The 23,648-nt window shown below is 42.4% G+C and overlaps 1 protein-coding gene across 2 annotated transcripts in view; it reads left to right on the top strand.

Annotated features, from left to right (window-relative positions):
* Nucleotides 1-14,509: 14,509 nt before the first annotated feature.
* Nucleotides 14,510-23,648, top strand: part of magixa (MAGI family member, X-linked a) — a 68,690-nt gene continuing 59,551 nt past the window's right edge. For both annotated transcript variants that reach the window (XM_052094597.1, XM_052094598.1), the window contains exons 1-2: nucleotides 14,510-14,774; nucleotides 21,906-22,195. In XM_052094597.1, coding sequence (XP_051950557.1) covers nucleotides 21,916-22,195 — 280 coding nt within the window. In that variant the 5' untranslated portion in view covers nucleotides 14,510-14,774; nucleotides 21,906-21,915. The remainder of the gene's footprint in view (nucleotides 14,775-21,905; nucleotides 22,196-23,648) is intronic.

Below are 23,648 nucleotides of genomic sequence, written 5' to 3' on the forward strand. Positions count from 1 at the left end.
ACGGCTATGTCCCCAAGGTGATCGGTACTCCTTTCAGAGCACAAATCATTTCCCTATCGGCGCTGCCAGCATCCGATAGCGAACGCGACGCCAATCTCCTTTGCCCAGTCAGAGCACTGAGATTGTATACTGCGCGCTCCGCCTCTTTCAGACGCTCTGAGCAGCTTTTCGTTTCGTTCGGAGGGCGCACCAAGGGTTTCGCCGCCTCGAAACAGACACTGTCTAGATGGATAGTGGACGCTATTGCTGCCGCGTACGCGTCAAAGGACCTACCATGCCCGTTAGGCATTAGGGCTCACTCCACTAGAGGCATGGCCTCCTCGTGGGCATGGTCCAGCGGGATTTCCATTCACGACATATGTGTGGCAGCGGGCTGGGCTTCCCCTCCACCTTTGTCAGATTTTACAATCTGGAAGTGCCCGCCCTGCAGGCGAAACTACTAGCGGTTTAATACGCTACAGCTCCCCTGGTGAGCTGCACTAATGGGACACATTCCACACAGACCGGCACCGCCGCTCTGTCTTTTCCTTCCCACTATGTGCTTATGTATTACACACACACTGGCCTGCACTCTTGCCGGCCAAATATTATTTCCCCACTCACAAGGGCTCCCCCGGTTCCCCCCACCCCTGGGGCTCATGCAGTGGATGCTTGGCGCGCACGGCGTTGACAATGGGTTCCCGTAGCGTAAGCTAGCTTACGCAATACGAGAGAACGTCTCGTAAGAGAACGAATCGGTTACCTTACGTAACCTCGGTTCTCTCTAGAAGAGGAACAGTATTGCGTAGCCGGCCGTGCTTCGCGCCACGAGCGATTTTCGCTTCATTCAATGAAAACCAGGGTTCCAGCCTACGAACTTACGCTTATATGCACTCTAGCCACGCCCATTTTGGCGGGCTTTGATGCAGTGACGGCGCGGGCGCCTGTCATTGGATGCAAGTTCACTCAAGTTTGTCTATAGGCTGCAGCAGTTGCCGCAGAGCAACCTATGAGCTCGCTAGCTAGCCCGCTCAAGGTATGCAGTTGCTGCACTGCGTTGACAATGGATACAAAATTAAGGATAATTTTTTGGCTTCAATATCTCAGAAAAGATGAATCTTTCCCATAGCGTAAGCTAGCTTACGCAATACTCGTTCCCTCTTCTAGAGAGAACCGAGGTTACGTAAGGTAACCGATTCGATTTAAGTAGTTATAACTGGCATGATATGATTTTGCATACCGTACTGTTACCATACTGTTTGTGCAAGAAAGGACACTCAACAGAGACTGCCCACTTGTCAGTTGCTGAAATCCTGTGACTGGCGAGAGCAAACACCAAATCACCCATTCTCATCCTCCTTGACTTGTCTGCTGCTTTCAACACAGTAAACCACAAGATGTTCCTGTCCACCCTCTCTGACACGGGCAGCACAGGAACTGCGCTTGGATGGGTTGAGTCATACCTCATTGGCAGATCGTTCAAGGTCTCCTGGAGACGAGCGGTGTCCAAGTCACACCAGCTGAACACTGGTGTTCCTCAAGGGTCAGTGCTTCGACCCCTCCTCTTCTTGATATACGTACACAACATCACTCTAACCTATCACTGAGGCAAATTACTTTTCCTACCACTGCTACACAGATGACACACAGCTCTACCTGTCGTTCCAACCTGATGACCCTACTGTCTCAGCTGCTATTTTTCCCTACCTCTCAAACATTTCGGCCTGGATGAAGAAACGCCACCTTCAGCTCAACTTTGCCAGAATTAGACAGAACTTTTCATGATCCCAGCCAACCTATATGTTGACCACAACCTCACTATTAATCTTGGTTCAAATACTAACACCAACCAGAACTAGACAGAACTCCTCATGATCCCAGTTAACCCATCTCTTGATCACAACCTCACTATTAATGTTGGTTCAAATACACTAACATCAACCAGAACAGTTCAGAACCTGGGAGTGGTGGTAGATGACCAGCTTAATTTTACCACCTACATCTCATCAACTGCCCGGTCTTGCCGATTTGCGCTCTACAACATCAGGAAAATTAGACCTTTTCTGTATGAATATGCTGCACAGCCCCTGGTCCAAGCTCTGGTAATTTCAAAACTGGACTACTGTAATGCTTTGTTGGCTGGCCACCAAACACAATTAAGCTACTGCAGATGGTCCAGAACGCAGCAGCGTGTCTGGTCTTCAATCAGCCAAAAGGGGATCATGCCACCTCACCCTTGATTTCACTTTACTGGCTGCCTGTAACTGCCCACATCAAATTCAAGGCTTTGACTCTGGCCTTCAGGACAGCCAATGGAACCACACCCTCTTACTTAAATTCACTTCTACAGGTGTATGCTCCAACTCGCTCTCTGGTGGTCCCATCACAAAGAGGGTCAAAGTCTATTTCACGATTGTTTACTTTCTCTGTTCCAATGTGGTGGAATAAGCTTCCAACCTTCACATGATCTGCTGATACCATCTCAACATTCAAGAACCAGATGACAACACATCTGTTCCTCAAGCACTTAACCATATATACAGTTGAAGTCATAAGTTTACAAACAACTTAGATAAATACATTTTTTCCACAATTCCTGACATTTAATCATAGAACACATTCCCTGTCTTACGTCAGTTAGGATCACTACTTTATTTTAAGAATTTGAAATGTCAGAATAGTAGAGAGAATGATGTATTTTATTTTTTATTTATTTCATCACATTCCTAGTGGGTCAGAAGTTTACATACACTTTGTTAGTATTAGTAGCATTTTCTTTCAATAGTTTAACTAGGGTCAAATTTTTTGGGTTGTCTTCCACAAGCTTCTCACAATATATTACTGGAATTTTGGCCTGTTCCTCCAGACAGAACGGGTGTAACTGAGTCAGGTTTGTAGGCCTCATTGCTTGCACATGCTTTTTCAGTTCTGCACACCAATTTTCTATCGGATTGAGGTCAGAGCTTTCTGATGGCCACTCCAATACCTTGACTTTGTTGTCCTCAAGCCATTTTACCACAACTTTGGAGGTATGCAACTGAGCTTTAACTTCCTGGCTGATGTGTTGAGATGTTGCTTCAGTATATCCATATAAGTTTCCTTCCACGTGATGCCATCTATTTTGTGAAGTGGACCAGTCCCTCTTGAAGCAAAGCACCCCCACAACATGATTCTGCCACAGCATGCTTCACGGTTGGGATGGTGTTCTTCAGCTTGCAAGCCTCACCCTTTTTCCTCCAAGCAGATGGTCATTATGGCCATTTTGTTTCATGAGACCAGCAGACATTTCTCCAAAAAGTAAGATCTTTGTCCCCATGTGCACATGCAACCTTTAGTGTGGCTTTTTTATGGTGGTTTTGGAGCAGTGGTTTCTTCATTGCTGAGCAGTCTTTCAGATTATGTCAATATTGGGCTTGTTTTACTGTGGAAATAGATAATTGTCTACCTGTTTCCTCCAGCATCTTCACAAGGTCCTTTGCTGTTGTTCTGGGATTGATTTGAACTTTTCAAACCAAACTATGTTTATCTCTAGGAGACATAATGTATCTCCTTCCTGAGCACTATGATGTTTGTACAGATGAACATGGTACCTTCAGGTGTTTGGAAATTGCTCACAAGGATGAACCAGACTTGTAGAGGTCCACAATTTTTCAGAAGCTAATTGGCTAATTTCCTAAAGTCTTGAATTTTCCAAGCTGCTTAAAGTCACAGTTAACTTATTGTAAACTTCTGACCCACTGGAATTGTGATGTAGTCAATTAAAAGTGAAACAATTTGTCTGTAAACAATTGATGGAAAAATTACTTGTGTCATGCAGAAAGTAGATAAACATCAAAACTATAGTTTGCTAATATGAAATCTGTGGAGTGGATAAAAAATAAGTTTTAATAACTTCAACCTTAGTGTATTTAAATTCTGGCTTCAACTGTAAATACATTATAAATACTTCTCTGTTTCTTTCTTCTGCACTAGCACATATACTACTCCAGCTACTTTGAGAGCTTGGCAGTACAACACTGAAGATATATTTGAACTTTGTATGACAAATTGCTTCCTATGTTCCTAATTTTTTTACACTGCCTGGCCAAAAAAAGTCTCATACTTTAATATTTAGTTGGATCGCATTTAGCTTTGATCACGGTGTGCATTTGTCATGGCATTGTTTCGAAAACCTTAAACAAGGAACATTTATTAAGAACCATTAAACCATCTATTGTCGATTTTTTACAATGTTACTTTTTTTCTGGGCCAGGCAGTGTAAGTCGCTTTGGATAAAAGCATCTGCTTAATGACTAAATGTAAATGGAAACAAAACTGAAAATGATTTGTATTTTGTGTTAAAATGAATTTTGTAATTTCAGGGACTCTCATTAGCTAAATTAAATTTGCAACATTTACATTTTTTTCATATTAGATCAAAGTACCTATAATTCAAACTTGAGACACTGCACGCAATGATCTCATGGATCAGGAATATTTTTTGGTGTATAGTTACAAACTGGTGTTAAAGATAGTATTGTAATTTATTTTGTTGCTGTTTAATGTTTTGGTAGAAAATAAAATCAAAAGTGCCTTTTATCCCAGGGAGCCTTTAGTCCCCTTGTATCCTATGTCTTGCAAACACAAGTGGGAAAGTGGTCAGCTTATCAAGCCTATAGTAATATGTGGGGAAGAGGTTACTTGCACTTCATGTAAATTAAAATTAGCTTGGATTTTTTTGTCTGCAAATTAATTCCTCCTGACTTTCACAGTATTAAGTCACTTAAGTATCTGCACAACCCTGCACAAATGTTCTGTGAACATGTTGGATTCAATGTTAGTTCATGCACCTTTCGAAAAATATTGTAATAGGCCTTTCCAGTGGGTTGGAGACGTTTACCTTCTCCTGTCCCAGCACTCAATGATCACAAACAGTTTTAAGAACTACTTTATTAGCAGAAAGCTTGAGGAAGTGAAGAAAGACTCAGGAGAAGATAAGGCCAAAAAAACTTAATTACCTTACCCGAACAAACAAAATAAATAATATAAGACTTCCTAACACCTTCTCTAATACAAAAATAGGAGATAAAGGTGTGTTAAAATGAACTCAAAGGGGTCACTCTCATCTTAGCACAGTCTTAAGGAATACTTTTACACCAATCCATGTAGACAGGAGATTACATTTTTTTATCTTTTCCCTGCAACCTTTCAAACAGAGCAGCTAATCCATCCAACAGTGTGTTTTTCCTAAAGCTATGTAATGAGGAGATTGATGCTCATGAGGGTGAAGAAAACTGAACCATCATAATGGAATCTGTCACGTCTAGATGTGTTTTTGTTCATGTTTTGTGTTAATGTATTTTATTTTGAATAGTGTTTCCATGTCAAGTCATGTGATTATCCTGTTTCCTTCATGTTCACGTGTCCTGTTTCATTGGTTATAGTCTTGTTATTAGTCCTGTTATTTAATTGGTTCATGGTCATTGTCTTGTTATCTTGTTTATTAGTTCAGTCTTGTGATTGGTTATCTTGTTCATGTGTTCTCCCAAGTCCATGTATTTATTCCCTCATGTTTACCTTGGTCCTTGTCTGGTATTGTGTGTTGTAATGTTGTTCGGAAGTTTAGTCAAGTTCATGTTTCGTTTCATAGTCTACCAAGCCATGTAAAGTTATGTTAAGTCAAGTCCATGTTTTTGTTTTGTTCACGGTTAGGGTTTTTGGATTTTACATTTGGAAATAAACTGCACTTGGGTTCCTATATCATCTTCATTGCCAGCATCTTTACAAAATCATAGAGGTTCCTGCATATATGTATACTGAATGCATGAAGACATTCAAGTAACCACAAAGCCAGCCAAAAATGAGAAGTTCCCCTTTTTAAGAGTACAGGATACCATCAAAATGTTGTAATGTTTTCCATCTTTTAAGTTGTCATTTTATGATGATTTCTATCTCAGACAGTTCTGCCATTTAATAACCATTCGACAGACACTTTTCACCCCAAAGGGACATACAGTGCACTGCTCAAGGGCAATGCCCCATTTGACCACCCATGATGACCTTTTTACTTCATTGCTATTGATATCAAAGTGAAAATGATCTTTTTTCTCAAGCCTTTGACTTATTCTGCAAGTCAGTGTTATTATTTTACTACACATTAGCAATGTACATCTGAATTGTGAATATAAAACAATATCTTATAGAAGGTATCTGATTATCAGTTTACACATTTTTAAACAATTTTATTGTACACACGTACATTGCAAAATCCTAAAATCTAGATAGATCTATTTAAAACAGACGGCTATAGAATACTAAAGTCAGTGAATTCATTACTATAAACAAATCTTAATCACAAAAAATGGACAGTTTATGCCCTCTAGTGGTTACATTGAGAACATTCCATCGCACTCAGAGGGATGACATCATAGAATATGCTAATGAAAGAATCAGGTAACGTTTAAAAATATATATCGTCTCTCTCTTTATTTATTAATTTATTATAATTATAATTTACTATAATAAAAAAAAAAGCTTGTCTTAAACTGTTAAAATATCTGATCTGAAATTTATGAGGTCTTATAAATGTTTGAAATTCTCTGAAATCAAATTTTCTGTTTTAATTTAAATAATGAGCATTTGATCCTCTCTTTTGTTTATTCTCTTGAGATATAAAACTGAGAAAAATGATGTGCCTTAATTTTCCTCATCTTTCTCATTTTAACTCATTTCACAGTTACACCAGTTCCCTTCCGAGGGAACTCGCACTGCGTCGTTGAAAACGACTCTTTGGGGAACGCTCCTTAGCGTGCGCCTCTGAAGTATGAATGAAACTATTCCAATCTTGATTGGTGTTGCGTCATGACGTAACATGTGACGGCATAACCGGATGCATAAAAGTGACGCCGGCACACATACACATTAGCTTTCGCTCTTCAGCAAGCGCTCTATGTATATTGTTTGTCTTATTTGGTGTTGTTTGTCCTATTTAAAAGAATTATGGCCACCGAGCAGTTCAAGAAGTGCGTGCACCCCTGCCCTCGTTTTATTACGGGTAGGGACACGCACGATTTGTGTGTGAACTGTTTGGGAGCGCAGCATGCACAGGCAGCTCTCGAGGGATCTGCCTGTGTAAGTTGTGAAGCACTACCCATGAGAGTGCTGCGCTCCCGGTTGGCGTGCTTTGATGAGCACGGTCAGGCTCGCGTTCCCCACGGTTCTGGTCCCGCGTCTGTTGAGGCAGCGCGGCGATTGAGATCGTGGGGTTCGCAGCGGGATCTTGCAGATGAGAATGAGACTGCTGCGGCACTTTCTCATTCTTCATTTGAGGATCCCGAGCCTACTGTGAGTGGTGCAGAAGCCCGCGTCGCGGCTTCTTCTGCCCACGATCAGGTCCCAATGCTCGAGCTCTCTGCTTCCGAGGAAGTGGAAATGCTCAGCATTGATGCGGACGACCGTGAGCAGCCAAGCACGCCGGTTTTCGGCCAGGCTTTTGAGGAGCTGATTCAGGTTGTGACGCGTGCTGTGGCCAGACTTAACATTAGCTGGCCACAAAATGAGCAGGGAACGCACGTCGGAAGCAAATTAGACGAGCGTTTCCTGCAGCACGCGTCACAACCCCAGCGCCGGGGTTTGCCGTTTTCCCCGATCTCCACAAAGAGATCTCGAGATCGTGGGATAAACCACATTCGTCCCGTGTCTCCACCCCCAGTGTGGTCGATTACAGCGATGTTTTAGGGGCACGGGATATGGGCTATGGGAAGATGCCTGGTGTGGAGGAGGCTTTAGCCGGTTACCTCTCTCCTGAGTCGGCATCTTCCCTTAAAACCCCGGCGCTGCCTAGTAAGCCCTGCAGAGATACATCTGCATTAATAAGCAGGGCTTACATGGCGGCAGGTCGGGCTGGTTCGTGCCTGCACTCAATGGCGATTTTGCAGGCGTACCAGGCCGATCTCCTGAAAGATTTAGACGAGGGGGAGGGGCCAACTCCCGAAGATATCGCGGAGTTGCGCAGAGCCGCAGATCTGTCTCTCCGGGCAACTAAAGAGACGGCCCGCGCTATTGGCCGCTCTATGGCAGCTATGGTGACCACGGAGAGGCATCTGTGGCTAAATTTATCGGGAATAAAAGAAAAAGACAGAGCTTTTTTGCTTGATGCCCCGCTCTCGCCCTCTGGCCTGTTCGGCGACGCCGTTACATCGGTCGTCGACAGGTTTCAGGAGGCGAGGAAACAATCTGCGGCGTTCAAGCAGTTTCTCCCCCGTAAATCCAAGTCTAAGTCAAGTAGGGTGGGGCAAACACATCAGCCCCAGCCTTCAGTCAGCTCCTCGCACCGCGCAGAGCAAAAGGAGAGCGTTTCCTCTAGAGCCCCTCCTCCAGGAGCTTGGCAACAGAGGAAACGCTCCCAGCGGAAGCCCTCCAGCCAGGGGGCCGACCTGAGGGACGTCCTTAAGGCTAGGAGGGGTTCGGGGAAGAGGTCCTAACCGGGGTGTTAGAACCTCGGAGGGCTGCCCCCCCCGCTGCAGAGCAACCGAGGTTGTTCTCGCAGCGGAGTCCTCAGGAAATCGATGTTGGTTTCCCGCCGTCTCTGACGCTTCGGGCCACACCAATCTCCAGCGAAAGCACACCGTGCCGTTCGCGTCAAAAAATAAAAAACACACATCAATTGTGGTCACAAGCACTGTATCGACCAAATCCTGCCGGTATCCCGCTTCAGGAAGTCGAGAACAGTGCTCGAAAAACACCCGAGACCAGCCTCGAGAGGCTGGTTCCCTTAGTAGATTTTGTAGAGGCATGGAATCATCTTCCCAACATATCTGCATGGGTCCTGCATATAATAAATTCAGGGTACAGACTGCAGTTCGGGCACCGCCCCCAAATTCTCTGGGGTGGTGCAGACTACAGTGGTTCCGGAGCAGGCTCAGGTGATGGAACAAGAAGTGCAATCTCTGCTGCTGAAGGAGGCCATAGAACGTGTTCATCATTCAGACAGGGAGTCCGGTCTTTACAGCCGGTACTTTATAGTTCCAAAAAAGGATGGGGGGTTGAGGCCGATTTTAGATCTCAGAGTTTTGAACCGGTCTCTGAGGAGGTTCAGGTTCAAAATGCTTACTATTCCTGTCATCGTGAGTCAGATCAGATCCGAGGACTGGTTTGTCACGATAGATCTTAAAGACGCCTATTTTCATGTATCCATCCTTCCATGTCACAGGAGGTTCCTGAGGTTCGCTTTCGGGGGCGAAGCTTACCAATATCGGGTTCTTCTGTTCGGCCTAGCACTATCTCCCCGCACATTCACCAAATGTATGGATGCAGCTCTTGCTCCACTGAGACTTCAGGGCATCCGTATACTGAATTATATCGACGACTGGCTCATTCTGGCCCAGTCTCGAGAAATGGCGGTTCGGCATCGAGATGTCGTTCTTGGCCACATTCGAAGTTTGGGGTTGAGACTCAACACAAAAAAGAGTGTGTTACAACCATCCCAGTGCACAACGTTTCTGGGCGTTGTGTGGAACTCTGTTACGATGCAGGCACGCATGTCTCCTGCACGTATCGAGTCCCTTATGGCGATGGTGTCCGGGTTAAAGCTAGGCCAGGCCATCACTGTAAAGCAATTTCAAAGACTGCTGGGCCTCATGGCAGCAGCATCCAACATTGTACCGTTGGGCCTTCTACACATGAGGCCCCTCCAGTGGTGGCTGAAAGCCAAGGGGTTTTCCCCCAGCGGGAATCCATTTCGTATAATCAGAGTAACGCGCAGGTGCCTTCGTTCTCTGCTAATATGGAAGAAACCTTGGTTCCTGTCCCAAGGGCCAGTGTTGGGAGCGTCATGTCGCCGGAAAACCGTTTCGACAGACGCCTCCCTCACTGGCTGGGGCGCGGTCATGGACGGCCGCTTTGCCAGGGGTCTGTGGCAGGACTATCATCATTCTTGGCACATAAACTGTCTAGAGATGTTGGCTGTGTTCAGGGCTCTGAGGAGCTTCCTTCCAGACATCAAGGGTTACTATGTCCTAGTACGTTCGGACAATACATCAGTGGTAGCTTATCTGAACTGACAAGGAGGACTCAGATCGCGCCCTCTGTGCAGACTGGCGCATCAGATAATTCTTTGGTCCCAAGGGAAAATACTGTCTATCAGAGCAATGTATATTCCGGGGGTTCAGAATCAGGGAGCAGACATCCTGTCAAGGCAGGGGCTGAGGCCCGGGGAATGGAGACTTCATCCAGAGGTGGTGAAGTTGATATGGGACAAATTTGGACCATCAGAAGTGGATCTGTTCGTGTCTCGAGAGACATCCCACTGTCCACTTTGGTTCTCCCTCTCACATCCAGCCCCACTGGGGTTGGACGCCATGGTACAGGCTTGGCCGAGGCTTCGCCTGTACGCATTTCCCCCGATCGCTCTGCTCCCGGGAGTCCTGGAAAGGGTCCGCCAAGAGGGCATCAGTCTACTTCTGGTTGCCCCCATGTGGCCGGCCCGAGTATGGTTCTCAGACATAATTTCACTCCTGATAGCTCCGCCATGGCAGATTCCTCTGAGGAGGGATCTGTTGTCTCAGGCGGGGGGCACAGTCTTCCACCCTCGTCCAGAGCTGTGGAAACTGTGGGTCTGGCCCCTGAGGGGGTTCAGTACCTAAATGCTGGTCTATCAGCGGGGGTGGTTGAAACCATACTTAGCTCTAGGGCTCCGTCTACTAGGAGATTATATGGCCTCAAGTGGAATGTGTTCTCCACTTGGTGTAGAGAACATGAAGTAGATCCAGTTAACTGCCCGGTGGCTTCAGTTCTGGAGTTTCTTCAAGATCGTTTCTCTGCGGGTCTCTCCCCTTCCACACTCAAGGTGTACGTGGCTGCCATTTCGGCGTTCCATGCACCACTGAGTGATGGGCCTCTGGGGAGGCACCAGCTGGTCATTCGTTTTCTCCGTGGTACATGGAGGATGAGACCGACAACCAGGTCCAGGGTTCCTGCCTGGGACCTGGCGGTGGTTCTCGAAGGGTTATCCCTGGCCCCCTTCGAACCCCTTCAGTCGGCTTCGCCCAAGGACCTGACGTTCAAGATGGCTTTTCTCTTAGCTATTACCTCTCTAAAGAGGGTGGGTGATCTTCAAGCCCTGGCAGTGACGCCAGCTTGCTTGGAGTTTGCCCCTGGCGGAGTTAAAGCCATTTTACACCCGAGACCTGGCTATGTGCCTAAGGTGCCGTCTAACACGGCACGGTCTACGGTCCTGCAGGCTTTTCATCCTCCACCTCATGTGTCGGCAGAAGAAGAGAGGCTCCATTTGCTCTGCCCTGTCAGAGCTTTGAGCGTTTACCTCGAGAGGTCCTCTTCTTGGAGGAGGTCGGACCGACTGTTAGTGTGTTTTGGGTCACCTAAGAAGGGGCTCCCTGCCTCGAAACAAACCATTAGTAATTGGATTGTTCAGGCTATTATCTCGGCCTACAAGGTGCGCAATTTGCCTTCACCTTTGGCCGTGAGAGCTCATTCAACTAGAGGCATGGCGTCCTCTAGGGCTCTCTTATCGGGAGTACCCCTCCAGGAGATCTGTGAGGCAGCCGGTTGGGCTACCCCGCACACTTTCATCAGGTTTTACAGTCTGCACCTCCCTAGTACGCCTGGCGCACGTGTGCTCTCGTCCTAGCTGAGTGCCTGAGTTCAGTTTCACCCTAGGGCAGGCCTTTTTCGGTGCGTGGCCTAGTGGGCATTCGTTCCCCAAAGAGTCGTTTTCAACGACGCAGTGCGAGTTCCCTCGGAAGGGAACGTCTCGGGTTATGACTATAACCCTTGTTCCCTGAGAAGGGAACGAGACACTGCGTCGTCCTGCCACGCCCCTCAAGGCCTGAGAGCGGCTTGCTTCATCGCTAGGCTAATGTGTATGTGTGCCGGCGTCACTTTTATGCATCCGGTTATGCCGTCACATGTTACGTCATGACGCAACACCAATCAAGATTGGAATAGTTTCATTCATACTTCAGAGGCGCACGCTAAGGAGCGTTCCCCAAAGAGTCGTTTTCAACGACGCAGTGTCTCGTTCCCTTCTCAGGGAACAAGGGTTATAGTCATAACCCGAGACGTTTTGTCTGGAGGAATGGGCCAAAATTCCAGCAACTTATTGTGAGAAGCTTGTGGAAGGCGACCCAAAAGGTTTTACCCAACTTAAACAATTTAAAGGAAATGCAACCAAATACTAACAAAGTGTATGTAAACTTCTGACCCACTGGGAATGTGATGTAAGAAATAAAAGCTGAAATAAATCATTCTCTCCACTATTATTCTGACATTTCACATTCTTTAAATGAAGTTGTGATCCTAATTGACATAAGACAGGGAATGTTTTCTACGATTAAATGTCAGGACTTGACTGAGTTTGAAAAACTACGTTTAAATGTATTTGGCAAGTTGTGTGCAAACTTTTAACTTCAAAGTTATCTGCTATGTCGTTCTGAAGAGATGAAGTACTTCACTCAGCCTCCCTCTCTTTTGCTCTTTTTTATTTCTCCCTCTTTTTCTCTTTGGCAGTACCATGGTGTGCTACGTTAGATTAAAGCTTAGTTGAGGTTAATGTGTGTCACATTGATGTAAAACCAAGGGGGTTAGATTTTGCATTTTAATCTGACGTACAGGGATTTTACCTGTTAATTTTGACATGTTTTCTCTCATATACCAAATCTTGTGGTTTTGTCTGTTTGTATATAGTGGATTCACTGACCCGGATAAGTAATCATTAACACCTAGATTAATTTATATTTAACCAGTGAAGGAGATGAATTTGAATTGTGGTTCTATATTAGCAGGAATAATATATATGCCCTACAGCCTCAAAACAAGTGATAGTTTCAGTTCTGTGGGCTCAATTAGCTGTAAAAATTTTAGTTGTGAAAGTGTGAATGTCTCTGTTTGTTCCCACAGTCTATACTCGGGTGTGCACTGGGAATGCCGTAAGCAGGCACTTCTGTACTAAAAATGAGCAAAGTCAGCACTTTATTAGGTACCTCATTGACTTTAATCCCCAGCCAAGCACACACAATCTCACAAGGTACTGCAACAGGCATTCCATCACCCCTCTCTCATCCCCTCTGTAATGAAGAGAAAGTTGTTAATTGCCTCATGTTATTTATGATACTGGAGGGCTGTGAACATTATTGAAGAAACTCTGTTGTTTTTCATGAACAGCTCGATGCCATTGTGTCTGTAAACTCCAATTAATATTTTATTATCTATTTTATGAGGCAGTTGTAGGTATTGAAAAGTAATCTAAGCAAATATTATGTCTTGCTTAAGGGGGTGGGTGGTGCTTGCAGCTTGCATGCCTGGCAATGTATCCACCATACCCACACAGTTTCCTTGGCAACCGGAGAGAGCACATGGATAAAGTGTGTGCATAAGTTAATGACGCTTACGATAAAAGTTAATGACTTTTATCGTAAAAGTCACACACACATTACACTAAAAATATAAAAATAAAAACTACTCAAAATAGTAGTGTAATAATGGATATTCTAGAATCTCTATAGGCTACTATTTATGCAGTATTCTACAGCATACGTCATAACACAATGCTGTAACTCGTACTGTAGCAAGGTGGCTCACGTGATACATTGTAAGGAGACAACGTCTTGTCACGTTTTGTTTTCCAATTGTTTTCCTATCAAAATATGCGTTAGACGGACGTCTGTTTATTACATCGTCTCGTGTGGTCGTTTATAGACGCCGTGTCAAGTTAAAAAATAACTTCAAGTGTTAAAAACGCTTCTCGAGAGTCGAGAAATTTGCGTTCAGCTCGTGGCGCTGCGTCTAGATTAGCGCAATGACACGTTCTGTGTGAACGGCCCCTAACGTGGACTTGGAACGGAAAAGAGTTACGAATCTTTTCAGTAAGTCTTCGCTGACGTCATAGCAAACCGTAAACAGTGAACGTATCGCTGATGTCAGCTCAAATGGACCCATTAGATCAACGAGGCTCTGCTGCAGCGCGCAGACCACCCCGAGTGTCATCCACTTACTGTTTATCGACTAAAATGTACCAAGGAGACGGTTTTAAACGAAACAACTGATTTAAACTAGCGTGCTCATAGTATGTTGGTCCTGAGGAGAATCGCTATGAAGTTGGGTTCTCATGAAAGAAACTGACATGAGATTTTATTTACAAATTAGCCTAATTATATCATTTGCGCACATATGTTGACAAGTTATCTTCATTCTGAGTCATCCAAAGTGTAACTACAATACATAAAAGTGTTATGACTTCATATTTCACGCAATTGTTTTTATTTATTTAAATTAGAACATTGGCATACATAATGAGAGTTATGCAGTCCTTGTCATTATCAATTCATCTGTGACTTCTTGATTGAAGTATTTGGGTAAGGAGTCACGGCGCGTTCATGGATTCCCAGTCTTACGCGGCGCTGTCCAATCGCTTCCAAGAACAGGCGACCCGTTCCCTCCCAGTCCCTGCCCCCTCCTCCTCTCGCCTCCGCTTGGCTGCCTTATCGTTGCTTCCTTAATGTCAAACCTGCAAAGACAGGGCTGTACTGAATGCAGCGTAATTTTGTCCCATGTTTCATTAGCAGAGCAGCCCTGAGGGCAAGAGGTTTCCGCGCTGGACTGTCCTCCCTCTCCGGCCAATCATCAGCCGCGCATAGCAATGGATATGTAATCTTAGTCCGATGCTGCTGCTGCTGCCTCCTCCAATACAGCATTATCTGCAGTCACCTGCGACTCCGATAGGCAATCAATATTGATAGACTGTTTGTAAGGATTCTAGCCATAAGGCAATACGTCGAGGGGGGAAGGCTGGAATTATGAAGGTATGTTATGGACCGTCGCATTATTGCTTGGCTGACCATCTGATAGCCTACTACTGCCATATGCTATTGTCCATTGATTTTTACCACCCGCCTGTCATAACGGACTGTATACAGCGCAAATTCAATTATGTCCTTGTTTAGGCTCTGTGGCAACCGATGCCAGCGTTTAATGCCGCGCTGTCCCCTGTCACATGCTTTGTTTTTGTCAACTGTTCATCATATCTTCTCTCGTGATTTAAAAAAGTCAAATAAAGAGTACTATAACCGTTAAAGGCATGGAATCTTAAGTTCGTATGCGCTACATATTTGTGTCTTTAATAAAAGATATGGCGTAAAAGCAGCTGTCAGACAACAATAGCAGTACACGCGCGCGCCTCGGCAGCACACCGCATGAGTGAACTGTTGGTCCTCGTAGTAAAACATTGGCCTCGCATATATAGTCTACTCAAATCTGGTAACAGCAGTCCTAACAGGTTTGAATTAATGTGGCTTCATCTCTCTCGCTCTCTCTCTCTCTCTCTCTCTCTCTCTCTCTCTCTCGCTCTCTCTCTCTCTCTGTGTGTGTGTGTGTGTGAGAGAGGCACAGAAATTGTATTGCATTTGAAAATAATGAATGAAAGAAAGAGAAGGACTTAAGGAAATGTGGCAGTTTTGAGTCACTTTTCAGTTCAGCAGTTTTAACTGGTCACTCTAATCTTGAAGTCATGATGTGAGATGAGAGCATGCGGATTCACAGACCATTCTGGTGGTAAATAATGTCCATTGCAGTCATTGGCTAGCATCATGCAGACCCTTCTCGCATCAGACAGCACCATCATAATCCTCCACTGCATGAATAGCCACACTCATACATACATCAGTGTGATTCTGTAGGGTTTGCTTATTGTTGTGAGATGTCAAGCATGTTATGAGTGTTTCTGGGAAACAAAGGGAAACAGTAGAGCATTATGAGTGTCCTCTGTGGGAAAATTTGGCAGGAGATGTGTGTCTTTCATCTTTACCCATGTTTCCCAGAGTCAACAATACCTGCTGCACTAGCTTCACACATTCATGCTCTCTACTCTATCTTCATCCAAGGTTTATTGGCATAATATAAAAGATTTACATGGCAAAGGCATTACTTAACATCTTTAATTACTTTTGAACATTAGGTTTAGGTCTCATACACACTCACTGACCACAACACACTTCAGCAAGATCCTACTGCAGAACTCTCTCTCTCTCTCTCTCTCTCTCTCTCTCTCTCTCTCTCTCTCTCTCTCTCTCTCTCTCTCTCTCTACTCTCTGTCTATTTCTCACTCCATCTTCCCCCAATGCAATATTTTTTACACCATTGCTATGTCCTCATCATCTCATCTCCTTGTTACATGTACTTGGAATACTTGTAAAAGGCTGCTAGCATGAAGATTATGGACCTAATTCAGCAGCCAATAGTGTCATTATGAAGAAAAAAGCCTGCACAGGTGTTCCTTGTGGGGATTTATATGTATGAGCATGTGCTGTAATGTTTCATTTCCAGAATACATTGTAGCTTTTCACTTAACCAACATGCCAGTTCGCAATGCGTGTTGTAATTAATATTTTCACTGCACACAGTTTTAATACCTTAACCCAGACATAGAATTGATGACTGTTGCCTTTTGTAACTCTGTTTTGAAGACAGCAGGGATAAAAACAGATGCCTCTTTGGCTCTTGGGTGTTGAAGTCCTAATAACTTATTATCACTCTCATCCTCAGAGTTTAATTATGCTACAATGGCATCTAGTGTCACCTGCTTTGACTGAAGTTGGTCCCAGCTCCAGATAAGAAGTGACATGACATAGAAATAAAACTGTAATAAAATGTTTTTTAATCAGTGAGCAGGAAACCCTCTAGCTCCTGTGCACCCTGAATGCTTTAATGCTTCTCCATGTATCAACAGACAGTTGTACCTGAGGCTCTTTTCACAGTAACAAACTGCAGTGTGATGCTGCAGAGAGATTTTAAACATGCCGGCGAGTGATTCAATTTTATTGGTCTCTAATTTGGAAAGTTTCGATACATTTTGTTCTTTGTCAAACTGAGAGAGTGATGATGATAATGTTGATGTTGTTTCTCTCCAATTAAGGAGGCTAAACAAAATATTCAGTTCTACTGTGCACTCAGATCAAGACATCATCTGTAATCATTAGTTTCAGACGGAAAACACAAGAATAGTATTGTAATTTCATTCTTCTCTGAGCTGCATTAGATTTGCTCTTGTTCCACAGTATGAACAGTAATTGATGTTTAGAGTCTCTGCATTAGATGTCTACATTCACCAAGCACTTTATTAGGAACACTATGGTTCTTAAGCAAGTGCTACATGTGGTCTTATTCTGTTGTAGCCTATCCACTTCTGACGTGTTGTGCATTCTGAGATCCTATTCTGGTTACTACAATTGAGTTATCTGAGTTACCGTAGCTTTTCTGTCAGCTCAAACCAGTCTGGCCATTCTCCATTGACCTCTCTCATCAACAAGGCGTTTTATCCAGAGAACTGCTGCTCACTGGATGTTTTTTGATGTTTTTTGCTTTTCTACTGGTGTTCCTTACAAAGTGCTCCGTTAGTGTACATTTAAGGATGGACCCGAGCCATATCATTATATTCTGTATTTCTCAATATTTCACAGCTGTTTTTCTACAGCCTCAGAAAGTCCTCCTAGACCAGCGGTTCTTAACCTTTTTTGACTCAAATGTCCCCATTGGTCAATACAACATTAGCAGGACCCCTCAAAGTAACTAAGAGTGCCAATATATTAAAATAATAACAATACATTTATTTGTTATTCAATAAAAACCATAGCTGTTGATGAGACTAATGAAAAATGTGTACATTTTTGTTGGCAAAGGTTGAAAGCTACACTGTAGAGGTCTGTGCAAACAGCTTTGTGTTCATTTGGCAATTTATTAGGTTTACGAGTGGGGAAAAAAGAAATAAAATGCAGGACTGCAGTAATGGGATCTAAATTAAGCTGTGCGAAAATTCATTGTAAGCAAGACCATGTGAGAACTCAGCGGTGCATTTGCACCAGAGTGAGAAAAAAAAAGTCAGATTGCATGTTGTAAGCCTTCATCTTGATTTTTACACTCTGTTGTTTTAGCAGCATGTCAATTAAGTTATTGATATATAGATTATTTTTACATCAATTTAAGTCATTTTGCAGCCCCCTTGAAACTTGAAACCCAAGTGAGCCCCAGCCCCTTGGTTGATGACTAGGGGAAAGCAGGGCTCAAACTAACACTTTTTGGTTTTCTTAAGATTGTGTAACTGTACTTGGGGATCAATGTATTTTTATTTTTTCACATTAATTTCACACGTGTCTATTACACATATGTGGTCTTGTTTCATGAATACAGCGTATACTTTTTTCGCCATTTACCTCGAAGAAAAGAATGTGAAATGTTACAATGAGTCCATGAGTCCCATAGGTAGGACACGTTGTAACAGGTGAGGGCCACATTGTAACAAGACCATATAACAGCTTAAAATCCCCCTCTAACAACTGTATCTGATCTAATTAAAAAGCCTAGAAGATAAACTCAATTTGTCAATAAAAGCCATTTATTATCTTTGTCATATATAATATAGCAATAATTTGGACATTTGACAATAAATACACTACAAAGCCACAGCATTGACTGAAATAATGTATGGATTGATGACAAAACACACACACACACACACACACACCCGCACACACACATGCATTAAGGGGAATTATTTAAATTACATATCTGACTGCATGGAACTGCATATAGTTTTTTGTAATTGGGGCACATTGTAACGCAGTGTTACAACATGCCCCTTCGGCGTAACTGGGATTTAAAACTGGCTGGTCACATCTGCTAACTATCTGAGGGTTAAAAGACTAAGGAAGATGCTAGTTAAAAGATTGGAGATTAAAATGATATGACATCTGCCTCATTTTAAATAAACAGTAAAAACAGAGATGAGAATTTACTTTCAAGTGAATTTTTACTTTTGCTACTTTAAAATGAACTTTTGGCGATATCTTCCAAAGTTTTTAAAAAATGTTCCACAATTTCTTTTAACTACACGGTGTTGAAATGACAATAAGTAAACAAATGAAGGTTTGTCTTACCAACGTGTATGGAAACGTTTAAACCATGAGTGTTACAACTAGCCCTGCTAGTTAGTTTGTGCCCCGCTCTGCCTTAGACCATCCTAGACCTTATCTAATTCTCTCCTCTTGGCCCAGTGACATCTAGACCTTTCATTTTCAGTTAGAGCTGTTCTCAATTTGACTGTTCATCGACTCACCTGTAGGTCCAGCAGGATTTATCTTCTCTCTACATCTCCTCTCTGATGGCAAGAGCTCCCTCCCTCCCTGAGTTAATGAGCACAGCCAACACTGAATATGGATGTTTGTAGGCAGGGATATAACTCCTTGTATCCTATTCAGAGAATCTATAGACAAAATAGAATGGTAAGCCTGGTAAGAATCCACATGTCATATTCCAATTTTTGGGATTGTATTCTGTAGTTGACTTACAATAGTATAAGTTTAAATGACTTTGAAATGTGAGTGTGTGTGACCGTGGCATTTACTGGAACATTAATTCTTTGCAGGTCTGTCTTAAATGCTCTTGAACAGTATGAAAACACAAACAGTTCTTTGTTTTAGGTACAAGTTCTTTATTCATTCGCAGAATGAGGTGACAGTTTTGGGCATCTTTCCAAAAATACATAATCAATTATTCTCAACATCTCAGCACTCCATGAAGACTCAGCATGCATATGTAATGCAGAGAATGCAAGCAGGATTTCATCAAAGAGAAGGAGGGAACCCCATTCAGATCTGTCGCACGGCAGAGATACTAGCAGAAAGATGTAGTGTTGATGTTACCTCAAACCGAGGGTAACAAGACTCTTGTGTGTACTTCTGAGTGTGGGCATAATACGTCGTCCCAGAGGTGTCCCAGAACTACTGGAACAAAGTGGTAGACAAGATGTAGATGCATATTTAAAGCTAAGTTGTATTTGTATCTTGATTTCTAAGTGCAGAATATTTTTTCATCTGCAAGATGTGTTTCCCTATTGGTGAAGCATACACTCTATACATTCTCATATAACATTCACACAAGTGAGGTGTGAACACACTGTAGCAGGTTGGATGGACTTTGATACTGTGCTTTTGAAGTGCTCAGGCACCTGTTTACATTACTTTTTAAGGTGACTCACTCCACTATTTCTCCATTGCTCCAGGCAAAGTCTTCAACCTGGATTTATAACTTTCTCTCTCTATGTGAGGGAATGGAAAAGACCTGCATAAGCCGGAATGCACAGTCTCTTCCTTTTCTCTCCCCTCCCTGAGTGTACTGCAATAGTGTTGCTGTAACTATGTGGCTCTGTTAGTGTTGTTCAGTTAAACTCTTATGCGCCTCCCTCTCTCTCATTGGTGTTTATCAGATGAATGCCTTTGATCTTTGCACTGCAGTGTTGTATTCAGAAATATAGGAGTATGTTTGTGTGTGTGTTGATCGTATATATTTACCTACATATATTTTTACTAAAACATTTATGGGAATGAAAAAACTACAAGTTCATTCACATTATTGAGCCTAGTTGAATCTTATTATAATGCAATATACTTAATTATTATTATTATTATGATTATTATATTTGTTTTGTACAATAGTAATATATTTTTTTTAATGAAAGTGCACTGCATCGTCAGTGTGTATTTAAATGTTTGCAATGTTTCTCATTAAAAATCTGAGGAAACGCTGTCATCTCCTTATTTTCTGTGATGCCGTGTCCCAACTTTAGTTTTGTTTAATTGTGTGAATGTGTTAATCTGCAGCGCTTTGCTTTCACAATGCATGCGAACGTCTCTGAGACTGCTGAAGAAAAGAGTGTATCATGTGAGCTCCTTGGTATCATTAGCACTGCCTCATGCACACAGAGCAGCCTTTTGTAGTTTAATAATCACATATGACCACACTGTGAATTTGATGTTATTTTGATGAATTGCACAGCCCTGAAGGATCGTGAAATTAGTCTATTGACGCATTCTTTATAAAACGTAGTTACTGCTGTTAGGCTTAAAATGCAACACTTAATTTGATTCTATATAGTATATAACATGGGTTCCCTACTTTGTCTCTGTCCACCAAGGGCTCCTTAATCTAAAAAGACTGAAAGCCCCTGATCTAGAAGATAGATATCTATAGGCTATATGAGTCTTTATATGGCAAAGCAACAGGGACAGAAAGAGAGAGAGAGACAAACCTGATACACATTTTGGCAGATCCTCTGAGATACTTATCCGTTATGTCTTTTTCTACTTTAGGATGTTAACACTAAGCTCCCAAAGATATTGTTGATGAAAATGTGTAAAAATCTTGGTAGCAGAATTGTTGACACCTGAAATAGATCTTTGCATTTTTAATGAGCTTGTGTTAATTGTGTTTGTGGATGGAATCACCCCCTACTGCGTTTTGACCATCTGTTTGCTTATTTTGTTTCAATTTAGAAACTCATGTGTTTAGATTGTGGAATACCACAGGGACTTATGGAAATGTGTTTGTAAAGCCCCGTCTCTCATTTTGTGCCTTTTAGAAGTTATAGGACATATACCCTTATTAAGATCACTCACTTCTATATTTATAGGCCTTTATCCTATGCCACTGTGTCATCCTTTTCATTACAGTCAACTATGACTTCATCTTCAGTCCACTGTGAAACATATAGTAAATAAAAAAGGTTAAGTCGCTTCGAGACTGTAGATGTATTGCCCAGAGTGTTTTAATTCACAAAGTTGAAAATCTGTATGAAAACATATTCTACATATGACTGTTACAATAATCCTTAAACATTATCTGTGACTCACAGTGAACATGGTCATATAATTTTGCCAGTTTATTTAGTTTTCATTAAATTACTATGTAATAGTTGTTTTGAGCTTTAGAATACACTTTAGAATATGAGTCATTTTCAAATGACCCATATATAATCAACCTAAAATGAAATTTTTCATCATTATGATTCAGAAATCTTGCTACATAGTCAGATCACAAAGGTAAAATTTGCCTATTTGTAATACTTTTTTAAAATTTATTTCACCCTCTATCTATTTTTCTTTCAGCGCTGTCAGCATGTCTAAGGCCACTGTAAAGAAGCTGCACTGGCGTTCGAAAGTGCAGGAGAGCTTCGTCCCACTGGGCGGGGCCTCGGGAGAGCTTGGTGTGGCCATTGGGGGTGGTGCAGATTATGGAGAGTTCCCATTTGTCACAGCAGCACCTGGAGGTGGAGCCACAGTTGGTGACATCATCCTAGAGATTGGGGGTACACCTGTTCTGGGATTGACATTAGGAGACGTCAGAGGAGTTCTGAACTCATGTCCACATCCCATCCGGATCAAAACAGTCTTACCAGGTACTTTAATACTTAAAGTAATTATAATTATTAATGAGAGGGAATAATTAATTATTAATAAGAGGGAATTAGGTTGTGTGTGGTTGAGAACCTTAAGTAGGTTAACCCCAGATAAAATAACTTGTGAATAGTTACTGCTGTGTCTAAATGCAGTACTATTAAAGCCATTCCGCTATAGTAGCAGCCCACTACATTGACCCAACTCCTAATTTGCATCAAATAAGAGAAGGTCAATGCAAAGACAAGAATTCCTGGATACTCTCTGAACTTCATACAACTGGCAGAGTAAAACGTTCATGATTTCCCACACACTTTATTCCAGGTTTGGGCAACTATTTTGGTAAAGGGGCCACATCGGGCTTTAAGTAGTGCATGAGGGGGCCACATTGTATTCCTTTTGAGATACAATGTTCTGCATTGATTTGGTTTTTGTATTTTTTAAGCCCAGAAATTTTCTGAAGTGTATCTGTGACTAATGGGACTATTCTATAATTGCCTAAAGTATTATATTGGTCTACAAAGATAGATACTTTTCTATCAGGCATTAAAAAACTCAATAAAGGCTGAGCTTATAAATTCATTTTACCATCTCTACTTCCCTGTTAATTTATTATTCAATTTAACACTCTCTACATCAGGTGTCTGTTTTAATAAAATAAAAATTAAGAAGAAATGTATAGAACTTTTAATGTTTGTCGCAAAGCGTGTGAGTTTACTTATTTTTTTCTAAAACTTTACCCGTTTACATGCTAAAAGAGTCATGATGCGGGTCTCCTCGATGGTTTGACTGTCAGCACACAACTGAATAACACAGACTGCATGACTATGATAAATTATTACTGCAAGAGTTAGATTAACATACAGGTGCGAAGGGACTTCAACATTTCTAAATTGCACAAATAAAAAATACATATACATATTTGTCTCTGGCTTGCATTTGCTCGCATGTCATTGATGCCGAGATCTACTTTTATATCGAATTTAATCACTGAGAAGGTTTACCTGCAAAGTAGCACCAAATATCACAAGCAGCCTCAAGAATGGACACAGAGTAGCCGTATAACACTTTTCCTTGAGCAGAATATTGCACTACAGATCGCTAAGTTTGTTCAAAGGGGAAAGCGAGAGACAGAAAAAGTGCACTCGCGTGCATGGTTGCCAGATTGCACAAAATAATTATAACATTAGGCAGAATATTTCCAATTTGCACAAGTATAAATCTCAAACTGGGGGTGTTTTGTCTCTTATCTGGCAACCCGGAGCATGTTAAACACTTGCGGAGACGCGTTAGGTCCCAATGCAATTTAACTGAAATATCCAATAAAAAAAACGCTTTTACAATAAATGAGTCGTGGGCCGTATGTTGCCCATGTCTGCTATATTCCAATCCTCACATTGAAAAAATCTTTCACTGGAAGCAAAGCAAAAATACTGATTAAAGGGATAGTTCACC

The sequence above is a fragment of the Xyrauchen texanus genome, chromosome 27 (assembly GCF_025860055.1).
Source record: "Xyrauchen texanus isolate HMW12.3.18 chromosome 27, RBS_HiC_50CHRs, whole genome shotgun sequence".
NCBI lineage: Eukaryota > Metazoa > Chordata > Actinopteri > Cypriniformes > Catostomidae > Xyrauchen > Xyrauchen texanus.